At 69.1% G+C, this 12,656-nt stretch overlaps 2 protein-coding genes across 2 annotated transcripts; one reads left to right on the top strand and one right to left on the bottom strand.

The window, feature by feature from the left end:
* Positions 1-2,325: 2,325 nt before the first annotated feature.
* Positions 2,326-4,048, top strand: LOC138993321 (ly6/PLAUR domain-containing protein 2-like). Its single transcript, XM_070392496.1, has 3 exons — positions 2,326-2,469; positions 3,442-3,561; positions 3,779-4,048. Exons 1-3 carry the CDS (start codon positions 2,412-2,414, stop codon positions 3,994-3,996), a joined length of 396 nt encoding a protein of 131 aa, XP_070248597.1. The 5' UTR covers positions 2,326-2,411; the 3' UTR covers positions 3,997-4,048.
* Positions 4,049-5,347: 1,299 nt separating this feature from the next.
* THEM6 (thioesterase superfamily member 6) lies at positions 5,348-9,186 on the bottom strand. The gene is made up of 2 exons (XM_070392491.1): positions 8,619-9,186; positions 5,348-6,652 (listed from the first exon to the last, which is right to left on the bottom strand). Exons 1-2 carry the CDS (start codon positions 9,129-9,131, stop codon positions 6,539-6,541), a joined length of 627 nt encoding a protein of 208 aa, XP_070248592.1. The 5' UTR covers positions 9,132-9,186; the 3' UTR covers positions 5,348-6,538.
* Between the last annotated feature and the right edge of the window lie 3,470 nt (positions 9,187-12,656).

The following is a 12,656-nucleotide window of genomic DNA, read 5'->3' as shown; positions in this document are numbered from 1 at the left end:
CAGTGGGGTCCCTGCCTTGACCCCCAAGGCCCCGCCGGCCAGTCCGAGGGTCGAGGGTCCCGTGGGTTTGACTCTGCCCCGCAGGGCGGGAACTCTGTCCGTCACTGAGTGAGACAGAGCCCCCTCCGGCCCCTGAGCCTGGGGCGTCTGCTAAGGCAGGTGTGGGTGGGGCGGGCGAGGGCTGGAAGGGCCCCAGCAGGGGGTGCAGGTGCGGAGGCCGCTCTGAGCGGTGGGCATCCACTGCCCTGATGGCTCCCCCGGAAGAACCGGGGCCTTGGGTGCTGTGTGGCCCTCATGGAAGGGAAGGTGGGGCGGTGGTGATGGGGAGGGGGAGGGGGGCGGGGGAAGAAGCCCCAAGGACAAGGAGCCGCCCTGGCCCGCCTCCCCCGGGAAGTGCACGGACTAGAAGGCGCTCATGGCATCGTGATTCCGTGATTCCAGCAACCTAAGAGCCTCGCCCGGAGGTGCTGGTCCCTGGGGACACAGCCAGGCCGGGGTCCTTCTGGAAGGACGTGGAAGAGGGGTTCAGCAGCTGCCTTGGGGGAGCCTCTGCGCATGACTAGGCGCCCCAGGGGACACCTCCCACCTCCAGCCCAGAGACCACAGGAGACAACCCACAGGGGGGGGAGGCCATGTGGGCAGACGGAGCAACCCCGACCCTGGTCACACCCCTGACCCAGGTCACACGTTGAGCCCCGATCCTGGTCACACTCTGAGCCCTGACCCTGGTCACACTCAGCCCTGACCCTGGTCACACTGAGCCTGACCCTGGTCACACTCAGGAAGGGCGGGGCCTCTCTGCCCGCAGGCAGCCTCAACTGCGCCAGCCCAGGCCCTCCTGGGCGACCCCCTCCCACCTAAGCAGGAACTGAACTTCGCAGGGAGGGTCAGCCCCGGCCTCCCAGGGGCTCGGCAGAAACTCTAGGAGGGATGCCTACCCCCTCTTCGGGCCAGGTGTGTGCCCGGGCAGCTGTGTGCTCCCGTGGAAAGCAGGGCGGAGCCCCTGGGTCTGAGGACAGGCAGGCCGTGGGCTGGGCAGGACCGAGAGAGGGAGGCCGGCCCGCGGAGGCTCGAGGGTGCGAGGCGGTGGAGTCTAATCCGTCAGCTCCCTGCACCAGTGCCGGGTGCAGCTCCGAGGTGAGGTGTGAGCGCTCTTGGTGACCCACCGCTGCCGGAGCCTCAGTCCCGCATCTGGGCACAGGCCCGAGGGCGGTACCCGGAGCTGTAGGGCTGAGGAGACCTGGGTGCCCACCCTTGGGCCCCACCCGGCGCCCATGAGACAGGCCCTCCCAGTCGAGGACATCGGACCCACCAGAAGCGGGGGTGAGGGGGGACCCAGGACAAGACAGAATTCAACCCAGGGGAAGGGCACCTCTGTGGTGAGAGACAGAGAGAGAGAGAGAGAGAGAGAGAGGCAGATTTGGAGTTGGTGGGTGCAGTGAGCCCCGAGGGGGTCTGGGCATAGCCCCGCAAGAACCTGGCCTTGACCCCTCCGCTAGAGGCCCCAGGGCTGCGTCTACAACCCCACCCCGGGTTTGCCCTGGCATCTGTGGGTGAAGTGGGGGTGCCAGGGTCACAGGCAGGCGCACCCTGGGAGGCCGAGGTGCAGGCACCCAGGTGTGTGTGCCTGTGTGCATACGTGTGCCTATGTGCATGTGTGTGTGTGTGCACGCGTGTGTGCACATGCGTGTGTGGTGGGAAGCAGTGGCTGGAGCCACGCTAGATCCTCAGACCCCAGTGCCCCTCTCCTGCCTGACCTCGGCCCGGGGACTCCCATTTATCTCCCGGCCTGGGGGTGGGGTGGGAGGGCTGAGGGGCAGCCATTGGAGGTCAAGGTGGATGTAAGGGTTGGTGGCCCCAAGGTGACCCTGGCTCCCCCGCCCCCCCCCACCTCTGTTGATCCAACGTGTTCCTCTTTGTCTCTGGAGCCCACAGACACTCTGTGGCCAGTTGCCCAGGCAGCAGCCTGCCCAGTCACCCAAACTGCCGCTCCCCGCCCCGTGACCCCCTCAGAGGAGCTGGGAGGGGGGGCCCTAGCACCCGGGCCCAGGGCGGGGGGTGGGACTTGGGCCCAGAGTCACAGACCGCGCAGGCAGGGGGTGTCCGGAGGCGGGAGTCGGGGTGGGAAGCCCCCTGCGCTCTCTCCTCCGCAGCCTGGGGTGGGGGTGGGGGGCGGGGCTTCCAGGCACAGGTGTTTCCAGGTAGAGGAGGGAGGACCCAGACCTAAGGGGGGTCATCAGGGCGGGAGGTGGAGGAATGAGGAAGGGGCGGGGGGAGGAGGGAGGGCCGGGCGGGGCGGGGCGGCTCTCGCACCTAATCCCCCGGCTGACCGGTCTGGGCTGTGCTGGTGCCCATCCCCGCGGGCAGGCCCAGGAGGAGCGCAGTGGCCAGTGGCGGTGCGGGACTGGACCATGCGGGGGACGCGGCTGGCGCTGCTGGCGCTGGTGCTGGCTTCCTGCGGTGGGCTCGGTGAGAGGGGGATGGTGCCGGGGTACGGGAGGAGGCAGGGGAGGAAGAAAGCGGGTGCGAGTGTGTGTGTGTGTGTGGGGGGGGGTGCCCGGCCTGAGTGGCTCCGTTGGTCGAGCCTCGTTCTGTGCACCGACAGGCCGCCTGTTTGATTCCCGTCAGGGTGGGCGCGGAAGGCGGCCAATCTTTGCTTCTCTCTCATCTCCGTCCCCCCTCCCTCTAATATGTCCTCCAGTGAGGAAGGAAGGAAAGGGAGGGAGGGAGGAAGGAAGGAGGAGAGGAGAGGAAGAGGGGGAGGCTGAGGAGTGTGGTGTCCCCTGGTGGGAGGAGATGGAGGGCGGGGGGCAGCCTGGAGGGGCTGAGGGTGAGGAGGGTGTGCAGTGAGGTGCTGGGGTCACGGGCAGAGGCCCTGGGTGCCCACCAGGGGCTGCCCTTCCCGGGGACCCTGGGGCAGGGTGTGGGCCAGACCAGGGAGTTGCTGGGGCAGCAGAGGACGGACAGAGGGGGAATGAGGGGACAGCCCAGACCCTCGGGCCCCCACATCCAACTGCACGAGGAGCTGGGTCTGAGCCGGATGACATGGTTCTGCCCATTTCTCAGAGGGGGAAACTGAGGCTAGCCAGAGGGACTCAGCGAGCCCAGTGCGGGTGAGAAGCCTGTGGCCTCACCGGGCCAGTGGGCTCCGGGGCAGGGGTGGGGCAGGTAGCAGGGAAGGGGAGCGGCCGGGCCCCACCCCTGCACCGTGCACCTGACCTGCCTGGGTCCCTGCCTGGCCCGTTCCCACCCCCCCCTACGGACACCAGTGCCACCCGAACATGGCCAGAGCTGCCCCGGGGCACACGCTGCCTCCGGGCTCCCCGTCTCCACGTGGGCAACTGGGCCCTGGGGGGCATTGTCCCCTCCAGCCGGGGGCTCCAGACGGGGCTGGGGAGGGCAGGGCAGGGCCTGCCTGACTCGCCCTTGTCACCGCCCCAGCCGCGGCCCTGCAATGCTTCACCTGCCAGGAGCCCTCGGGGGTGTTCAGCTGTGTCCACGTCGCCACCTGCAAGGCCAACGAAACCATGTGCAAGACCACACTGTACTCCCGGGAGATCGGTCAGTGCCCGGGCGGGCGGGCAGGGCTGCGCCGGGGGTCAGCGCGGCCTCCCCGGCGAGGCCCCTGTGCGGTGGCCGTGTGCCTGGCACAGTGGGCACTCCACTGGTGCTGGTGGAGGACAGGGGGCGGGTCACAGAGGGAGGGAGACGGGGGTGGTGACCGTGGTGGGTCCTGCCGGAGGCGCGAGGCCGGCCTGACGCGGGTGCCCCCCCACAGTGTACCCCTTCCTGGGGGACGTCACGGTGACCAAGTCCTGCGCCAGCAAGTGTGTGCCCTCGGACGTGGACGGCATCGGCCTGACACGGCCCGTGTCCTGCTGCAACACTGACCTGTGCAACGTGGACGTGGGCGGGGCGCCCGCCCCCCGCGGCCCCTGTGGCCTGGCCCTGGCGCTGGCGCTGGCGCTGGCCTCCCTCCTGAGCCTCCCCCTCTAGTGCCCCACCCCCGCCCGGCCGGAATGCCCTTGAAGAAGCTTGTCCACCTGCACCAGGCCTCCCGGTCTCCTTTCTGGGGCGTCTCGGGCCGTCACCTGAAGCCTGCACCCCCCTCTGCCCCCACCTACTGCTCTCTCCTCATCACACCAGTCCCCGCTGTCCCCCCTGGGAGCAAGGATGGTCACCAGGCCGGGACACCCACAGACCTCTGGGGCTTGGCTGCTGGCTGGGGGGGAGGGCGGTCGGGAGATGGGACCCCAGGTGCAGGGGGAACACCGCACCCACCAGAGCCAGGTCAGGGTGGCTTCTCGGAGGAGGAGGCGGCAGGGCAAGGCCTCCCACGACGGAGAGGTCGGGTGGAGGGGGCGCCAGGCCAGGAGGGCCAGGCCGGCCAGCAGTGACCCAGGACCAGGCACGGCTCCGGGAAGCACCCACTGCCGCTCACCCGGCCCTCGGCCAGGCCCATGACGAGGTCCCTCCGTGGCAGAGGGTGCTGAGAGGCGTGGGGGGAGCCCCTGAGTGTCCACGCCCCCCTTCTCCAGGCCCCACTCCCAGTGTCCAGGGAAACCAGGCGCCAGTGCAGGCTCCAGCTGCTCCGGCACCAACCCCCAGAGCATCCCCCCAGAGGGCTGCCCCCCGTCTAGACTAGGAGCCTGCGCGTGTTTGTGTGTGTGTGTGCGCGTGTGCTCGGGGCTGTGTGCCTCCCACCGGGAGCCCCCTCCCTGCCACACGTGGCCGGCCAGGCTGTTCGATTTTCGGGACCCTCTCTCCTTTTGCAAACATCCCCTCCTTGTCCCCTGGCATCTCTCCCTGGTCCCACACATTGCCCAGCCCATGGGCCCGGCCCCCGCTGTCTGCAGGCCGCCAGGGGAGGTGAGGAGCCAGGCTTGGCCCCGGGCTGCAAACCTCCAGCTGCCCCGCACCCAGCTGGATGCCGGCTGCAAACCCAGCTCTCCAGCCGCCATCCTGTCCCGGGCCCAGAGCCAGGCCCTCCTGGGCAGGTCAGAGCAGGGACGCGGCCCCTCCCCCACCAGGGGCCCGAGAAGAGCCTTACGCTCATCACAACTCTCCCACCCCCACCCGGAGCCGGGGCGCAGCCTCCCGCGCACCTTGGGGGGTCACGGGACTTGACCCTGGGACCAAACTGGACACCTGAGCCTGGCGCCCTGACACGGGCCAGCAAGGTCTGGGGGTGACAAAGCCGGAGCGCCGGGGCCACTCCTGCCCTGCCAGCCGGTCCCCCCTCATGGCCCCCCTCCCCGTTCACAGGAATCCAACAAGCCGGGAGTGCCCGCTGCTTCGGGGTGGGGGTGGGGTTGGCGCTTCCAAATGAGGACCCCACCCAGACACTCACACGAAGACCCTTTAATCTCGGGTCCTTTAAGCAGAACACACATTGCAGCTTCCCCGCGGCTGTAAGGCGACCGTGTGTGCGCGTGAGGCGTGAGGCGTGAGGCGTGAGGCGGGCTGTGCTCCTGGCTCCAAGGCGGGGGCGGGGGCCTCCCAGACTGGGCGGCGAGGCGGCGGCTCTGGGCTCCGGCTGCCTGGCCCACCCGTGCACTGGGGGGCGGGGGCAGCGCCACACACACAGGTGGCGGCAGTCACACATCCTGGGCCCTGACCCGTGTCCCGGGCCCGGCTTTCTCGCTTGGAGGTTTCAGCCAGTTCCTGCCTCTCTCCAGCTGAGGCATTAGGCTGGGGGGGGGGGTGGGGGGGTGGCTTGGCCACACCCAGCAGGTGGGTGGCTCCATCGGGGAGCCCCGAGGGCAGCTCCGGGCCAGGTCACTGGGGTGGAACCGAGAGGACCCCTCCCAGCCCCGGCCCATCTGGAGGCGGCCCCTCCCAGGAAGAAGGGGAGATGGGCAGCAGAACAGGGTGCGAGGCAAGGCCAGCGAGTGGGAGGGCCAGAGAGGGCAGGGCCCCACCCGTGGGCACACAGCACACCCCAATGGGAACAAGGAATGCAGACGGTGAGGGCGGGTGTAGAGGGCACCCCCAGCTTCAGGAAGCTCAACACCTGCACAGGAGCCCCACGCCCTCTGACCTGCTAGACTCTGCCCCGGGCCTGCCACCCCCTCACCTGCAGCCCGAGGGGGGGACGGGCCTGAGATGCTGGCGGCCCCTCAGGTGCCCGAATTTGGCCCCCCTCCCCCACCATCTCCTCTGCGGGCCGGTGCCCAGTGCGGCTCCAGGTGCTCCCTGAGCTCCGACCTATCCCTGGACTCGGGCCCATGGCAGCCTGGCACCCCCAAGCCAGTCCCAACGCCCAGGGCCCTGGGCCTCCCTCTTCACTCACCGCCTCCACCCGCAGGACAGATAGGTCAGGGTGCCTCCGTCACCCCATCCCATGCTCAGTGGGGAGCTCTCAGGGGGCGCCAATTATGGGGGTGGGGGGAGGGCCGAGCGAGTGAAGGGGACTGGGCTGGTCACAGGCTACCTCAGCTCCGAGAGCCCGGCCGCCTCCCCATTCTGCAGTGTCTGCCTCCTGGCAGGCGGGGCCGGGTGTGCCACTGCCTAGGTAGTGGCTGGCGGGCAGGGATGGTCATTGGTCCTTGACAATGTCGCTGAGCCCGCTCTCGGCCCGGAGCAGCCGGCTGCTGGCCTCGTTGTAGGCGATCCAGTGCTGCAGGTCCTCGGGCAGCTCCGGTGGCTCCACCTGCAGGGGGAGGGGGAGGGGGAGCGGGAGAGGTGAGGCTGGCTCCCTGAGCTCTCAGCTGCCATGGCGACCAGCAGGGGTGCAGGGAGGGCCAGCCTGGCCAGGTGCTGCCGCCACCCCTCCAGGCCCAGGTGTCTCCTCCCCCTCCCAGGTACCCCCACCTCCTGGGCCCTCAGTGGCTAAACCTCTCCTGTCCTTGCCAGGCCTGCGTCCCCAGGGCCTGCCTGAGCCCTCCGTGTGTCCCCAGAATCAGGTCAAAACCTCTGAGGCCAGCTGGCCAGAGAGGTGACAGGAGATGGGGAGCCAGAGGCCTTCGGAGGCAGAGCAAAGGCTGGAGGGCAGAGGGACCGGGGAGCACCCCCAAGGGCTTGTCTTGAGCCCCCCTCTTTCTCGAAGCCTCCATCAAGGGCTGAGCTTGTTCCCCACTCCCACCCTCCAGGCTGACTGCTGAGTTCCCGCCTGGCCCACCGGCCCCGTTTTTGTGCTGGGGTGGCGGGCCAGATGGGGGTCAGAGGCTGCACGACTGGCTTTGGGAGCTCCCAGGGGTGAGGTGAGGCCCCAGGGACATGCCGCCATCTCAGAGCACCCATGGCCCAGCCTCACCTGCAGACGGGGAGCTGCCGTGCCAGCACAAGTGCGGCTCGGGCTCTGCTCCAGGTCCAGGCCTGGCTCTCGGGAGCCGCTGTCCCCCAAGGCCCCGCCGCCCCATGACAGCCTTCGGCAGGCAGGACTCCTGGGCCCTGGGCTTGGCCCGCCCCACACTAAACCCGAGACTCCCCCTAGGACTCCCGGGGCTCAGGCTGGAGAGCGGGCAACCCCCCGCCATGCCTGGCCCCCCCCCGTCCCTGGCTGGTGTCCTCGGCAGCCTGCGTGCTGTGCTGTTGGCCGCCCACCTCTCGCGGGGACAGCGCCCACCAGCTCAGTGCCCTCCAGCCAGGCCTGACCGCATCACAGCTTCCCTCGCAGGACAGCGGCCAGACTCCCCTCCTCTGCCTTCCGCTCCCAGCTCTCAGCCCAGGAACCTACAGCCTTGCTGGCCACCCCCTGCTGGCTTCCTGACACCTGAAGGGACACACAGGACATCTCTGTCCCTGAGGGGGTGGGGGAGACCCAGGCCCTCAGGTTGTGCTCCTGGGGCTCGCTGTGCAGCCTCGGGCGGTTCCCATCCCTCTCTGGGCCTGCTTCCCCATCTCTGACGTGGGGAGACGCTGACCTCTCACCAGGAAGGTGAGGCCGAGTCCCTCCTGTTCTCAGAGGGCAGCGCCCTGCCTGAGGGCACCGTGGGTGGGGACAGGCCTGGCATGGGCACGGGGGCTCCAGGCTTTTTCGGGAACCCGCCTGCAGCCGGAGTCTGCCCTTGCCAACCTCGAGGCGGCAGCACTCTGGCCGTCCCCAGGGCCCAGTTGCCAGGCTGCCAGGCGGCTGGGGGGTGGAGGGAGGGCTGCGCTGTGCCGGGAGGAGCTGGCCGCTGGCCCTGGGGAGGGACCATGAGCCCCAGGCCGCACTGCGGCTTCTCTCCAACTGGACACACCGAGGCCTGCAGCTCTCCAGGGCTCCGTCCCCAGTGCCAGTCCCAGGGGGCGGCGACCCAGCCCTCAGCTGAGCTCGTGAGAGGGGGTCTCAGAACTCCCAGCAACTTCCGCTCACTGACACCCCTCCCCCCACACACTATGTTCAGAACCAAGGACCAGAGAGGGCGGCTCCACACTCCAAGACACACAGCAGAGCCTGGGAGAGGCCTGAGGGGTTTGGCTAGGAAGTGGCAGGCGGGGCAAGCACAGTCCGGGTATGGAGTGGATTCGGGGACCCTGGGAGCCCCAGGAAGAACGGCATCAGTGAAGGAGGCTCTGGGCCCAAAGGGAAGGTCGGTGCGCTGCCGGGCGGGGCACCCCGAGGGAAGGGGTCTCCCCGGGGGCAGGGCAAGGACCGGGAGCGCGCGGGGTCGCGCGCCGGGAGGGGAGCTCACCCTGCGCTTGCACAGGTGCTGCACCACCCGCTCCGGCGAGGCGCCCAGCACGTGCTGGCGGGAGCGCAGCAGCGCGCACACGAAGCCGTCGCGCAGGCTGACGAAGCGCGCCTCCAGGTAGAAGGCGCGGTCGTCCCAGCCCAGCAGGCGGGTGCGCACCTCGAAGGGCTCCAGCAGGCGCAGCGAGCGGCGGTAGCGCGCGCACGAGGCGGCCAGCACGGCGCGCGCCCCGAGCGTGCGCAGCGCCCCGAGGACCCCGCAGCGGGCCAGGTGCGCGGCGCGCGCCACGTCGGCCTCGCGCAAGTAGCGCGCGTTGTTCATGTGCAGCAGCAGGTCCAGGTCCGAGGGCAGCACGCGGCCCGCGTAGCGCTGCTCGGCCAGCAGGTCCCGGACGCGCGGCTGCAGGAGGCGCGCGCGCAGCACGGCGCACGGGACGCGCAGCAGGTACCACCCGTCCAGCAGCGCGAAGTAGGCGAGCGCCAAGGCCAGCAGCGCCACGACGAGCTCCAGCATCGCGACGGAGCCGCCGGGCCAGGGCCGCCGGTGCGCGCTGCGCCGCCACCCGCGCCCGCCAGCCCCGGAACCGGCGAGCGCCGCGCGCGGCCGGAGCGAACCACCGCGCGAAGCCGGCTGAGGGGGGGACGCGCCCGAGGCCGCGGGTGCTGCAGGCAGGAACCCCGCCCCTCGCCGCCCGCACCCCCGTGTCCTCAGTGGTCCCTTCCGCCCCGCCGCCGGCGCCGTTATTGCTTTCCGGGGGGGTGGGGCGCCCAGGCGCGCGCGGAGCACCACAGCGGCACCTGGCGGCCGCGCTCCGCGTGGCGGGCTGGATCGCGGACCGTCGCCCGCAGGGTCCCGGCCCGGCCAGGAGCGCGAGTGTCCCGTTGGCCCCCAAGATTCGGCCCCTGATTGGAGGGGAGTCAAAGGGTCCAGCGCTTCCCCGGCCCAGGCCGCGGGACTTCGCCAGAGAAATGGGCACAGTCAGCCCCCGGGCGCTCATTGGAGACTCTGCTGGAAGCCGACCTTCCTAGGCTCCAGAGCCTCCGGGGGCTCCCCGCTTCCGCAGGGCGACACCCCCAAAGCATAAGCGGTGGATTTAGGGCACATGACAGTCTGACCCCAATGCTCCTTTCAGTCCCAGCCTGTAGCCTCGTTACCCCTCCCCACCCACATTCACCCCAACCCCCCACAGATCCTGACCACCCCGACTTTATTCCCAGGCATTTCCACCCTGTGCCCCTTTAGAAACGGGAGCAAATCACGCCTGGGGGGGAGGCGGGAGGCGGGGAACGCTCATGACTCAGCAATGGGTTCAGGGCAGTCCGCACTTGGGACTCAGCCAGCGGCCCCCAGGCCTGTCCCTCCGCTGCCAGGCTGGGGAGGGGGAGCGGAGAAGGGCAGGCCCCGGGGCTCTCAAGTCTCGGTGTTGGCAGTGACCGGGAGGGCGCCCCGCAGGTCTGCGCTGGATCCTGGGCTTGGAGCTCCTGGTGCTTGCTGTCTGCAGCTCTGAGAAGCTCCAGGGCAGCTGGGCTCCAGTCCAGCCCGCACCGCCCTGCAGGTGCAGGGCTCTCAGCCGCCCTCTCCAAGGAGCAGCTTCCCAGGGCGGCCCACCCCGCGGCCCCACGCGAACCGGGCGGCTGTGCACACCTCCGACCTGGAAGCCCTGGGGTGGAGTATCTGAGCCAAGACGGAGGAAGCAGGGATCCAATCCCCCAGTGCCCACAGGCTCCGTGCCACCAGCCCTGTGCTCTGCCGCCACACAACCTGGCCGACGCCTGGCAGCCTTGGGGGCCATTGTCATGACCCCATTTTCCAGAAGAAAAGCTGAGGCTCTGATCAGGCGAGTGGCCGCCTGGGACCCTGGGCCAGGAGAGCCTGAGCCAGGCCTGGGGTCCCGCCTGCAGCAGCACAGGCCGGGCCCTCCCCTGGGGACCCTGCTGCCCAAAGCAGAAGCCAGCCTGGGCCTTGGGGGCAGGACCCCGGTCCTCTGGGCACAGACAGCCCCCAGTGGTGCCTCCACCGCTGCCCTTTTCCGTTCGTCCTGCCGTCCCTCGGGGGCACTTTCTTTGGTTACCTCACCTAAGTATCATTTTCCCATTGATTTTTAGAGAGAGGGAGAGGGAGGGAGGGACGAGGAGGAGAGAGAGAGAAACATCAATGTGAGAGAGACACATCGATTGGTAGACTCCTGCATGCTCCCTGCCTGGGGCTGGGGTTTGAACCTGCAACCCAGGTACGTGCCCTGGCCCAGAATCGAACCCACGACCCATCGGTGTGCGGGCTGACGCTCTAGCTACTGAGACACAAGCCAGGGCTCTGGCACTGCTTAACTTGCAGCTGTGTGCCCCTGTGCCCCCTGCCCACCCGCAGGCATCTCTCTGTCGTCTCCCCGTCCAGGAGCCAGGCCCTGCCCCAGGCTCAGGCAGAACTGCAGGGGCAGAAGGCCCCCCAACCCCGACCCCGTAGCCCTGGGACCCGCCGCCCGTCCTGCCTTCTGGTGTCTCCCTGTGGGTGCCCGGATGCCCGCTCTGCGCCCACTCCCCCACCCCCCGCGTCATCAGAAGCACACAGCTTGTCTGGTTTCACAGAGTGGATGACACAGGGACCACAGACTCAACCCGACAAGCTCAGGGGGCCAGCGGGGCGGGCCCTCCACACTCAGAGACCGAAGGGAACCCCAACTAGGGTGGGGCCTGGCGGGAGTCGCCTGCAGGGCCTGAGCTTCCCTGCGGTCAGGCTCCCCCTGCAGCGAGTCTCTCCTGTGCTTTGCGTCCAGGAGGACACACCGTTGGGGTGTCGGAGTGACCGTCCTCTCCAGGCCCTCAGGGTCACCCCGCACCAGGGCGGGGGCCGCAGAGCCCACTGCGGTCTGGTTCTCCGAATCCCATCTGTACGCTGTAAACGTTAAAAGTGAACCACACTGCCCTTCCCGCCAACATTAAAGAAGTACATTTTTTAAAGTAATGTTTTCATTTTACTTTTAAATGTTTTTTTTATTGATTTCCGTGAGGAAGGGAGAGGGAGGGAGAGACAGAAACATCAGTGATGAGAGAGTCATTGATCGGCTGCCTCCTGCACGCCCCCACCTGGGGATCGAGTCCACAACCCAGGCGTGTGCCCTGACCGGGAATCGAACCGTGACCTCCTGGTTCCTAAGATGACGCTCGGCCACTGAGCCCCGCCGCCGGGCCTCCCGAGCGCGTCTATCCGATCCCAGCGGTTTCCCGTGGCTCTCCCGCCTCCCTGATGACCCCTATGCCTCCCCCTGAGATTCTGGCGTGTGGCCTACGCTGCGCTCTCCTGCGCATTTTCTCTTGAGGCCTTGCTTCCTGGCAGGTGCCGCCAGTTTGGCTCAAATAAACTCTTACCAGCTCTCTGCAGGGCGGGGCGCTGTTCCCCGTTCACAGCCTCACAGCGGGAGGCGTCACAGCGGGAGGGGGAGGGGTCACAGCGGGAGGGGGAGGGGTCACAGCGGGAGGGGATGCAGCTGGGGGAGGGGTCACAGCGGGAGGGGACGCAGCGGGGGGAGGGGTCACAGCTGGGGGAGGCCTCTCCCAATCGGACGGGGTGGAGTTTAGGTGCAGCCTCAGCGGCTCGCCCTGCCCCCTGCCCCCTGCCCTCTGCTCTGCAGTCACCTCCTGGGGCTCCAGATCTTCTGTTCCCTCCTCCCATGGCCGGTGCCCCGGGCCCACACAGTGGGTCTGCCTTGGCAGTTCCCCAGCCTGGCTTCCTGCTCTTGCCAGCGGTGGGCCACCTCGGGGGCGGGCAGGGTCTGCTGGGAACACCCCGCCTCCCACGGGAGGTCCTGGCCCACAGACCAGTGTGACCTCCTGGGCTGCCGCCCGGTCCCTCGCTGCTGGAGGAACCCCCTCGGCCAGCTGGGCGCAGGCTTCCCCAGCTCCCTCAGCCTGAGCCCCTTCATTGCTGGGAGAAACTCACCACCCCGAGGCCCTCCCCCAGGGGCAGGCTGCTGAGGTGTCCACGCCCTCGGCCTCAAGAGCCGGGGTTGGGGGTTGGGAGGGGCTCGGCGGGCCTCCAGCC

Source organism: Myotis yumanensis, unplaced genomic scaffold, assembly GCF_028538775.1.
Source record: "Myotis yumanensis isolate MYYU_CA2020_CCGP unplaced genomic scaffold, mMyoYum1.0.hap1 SCAF_15, whole genome shotgun sequence".
Lineage (NCBI taxonomy): Eukaryota > Metazoa > Chordata > Mammalia > Chiroptera > Vespertilionidae > Myotis > Myotis yumanensis.
This window is presented reverse-complemented; position numbering and strand designations above follow the sequence as displayed.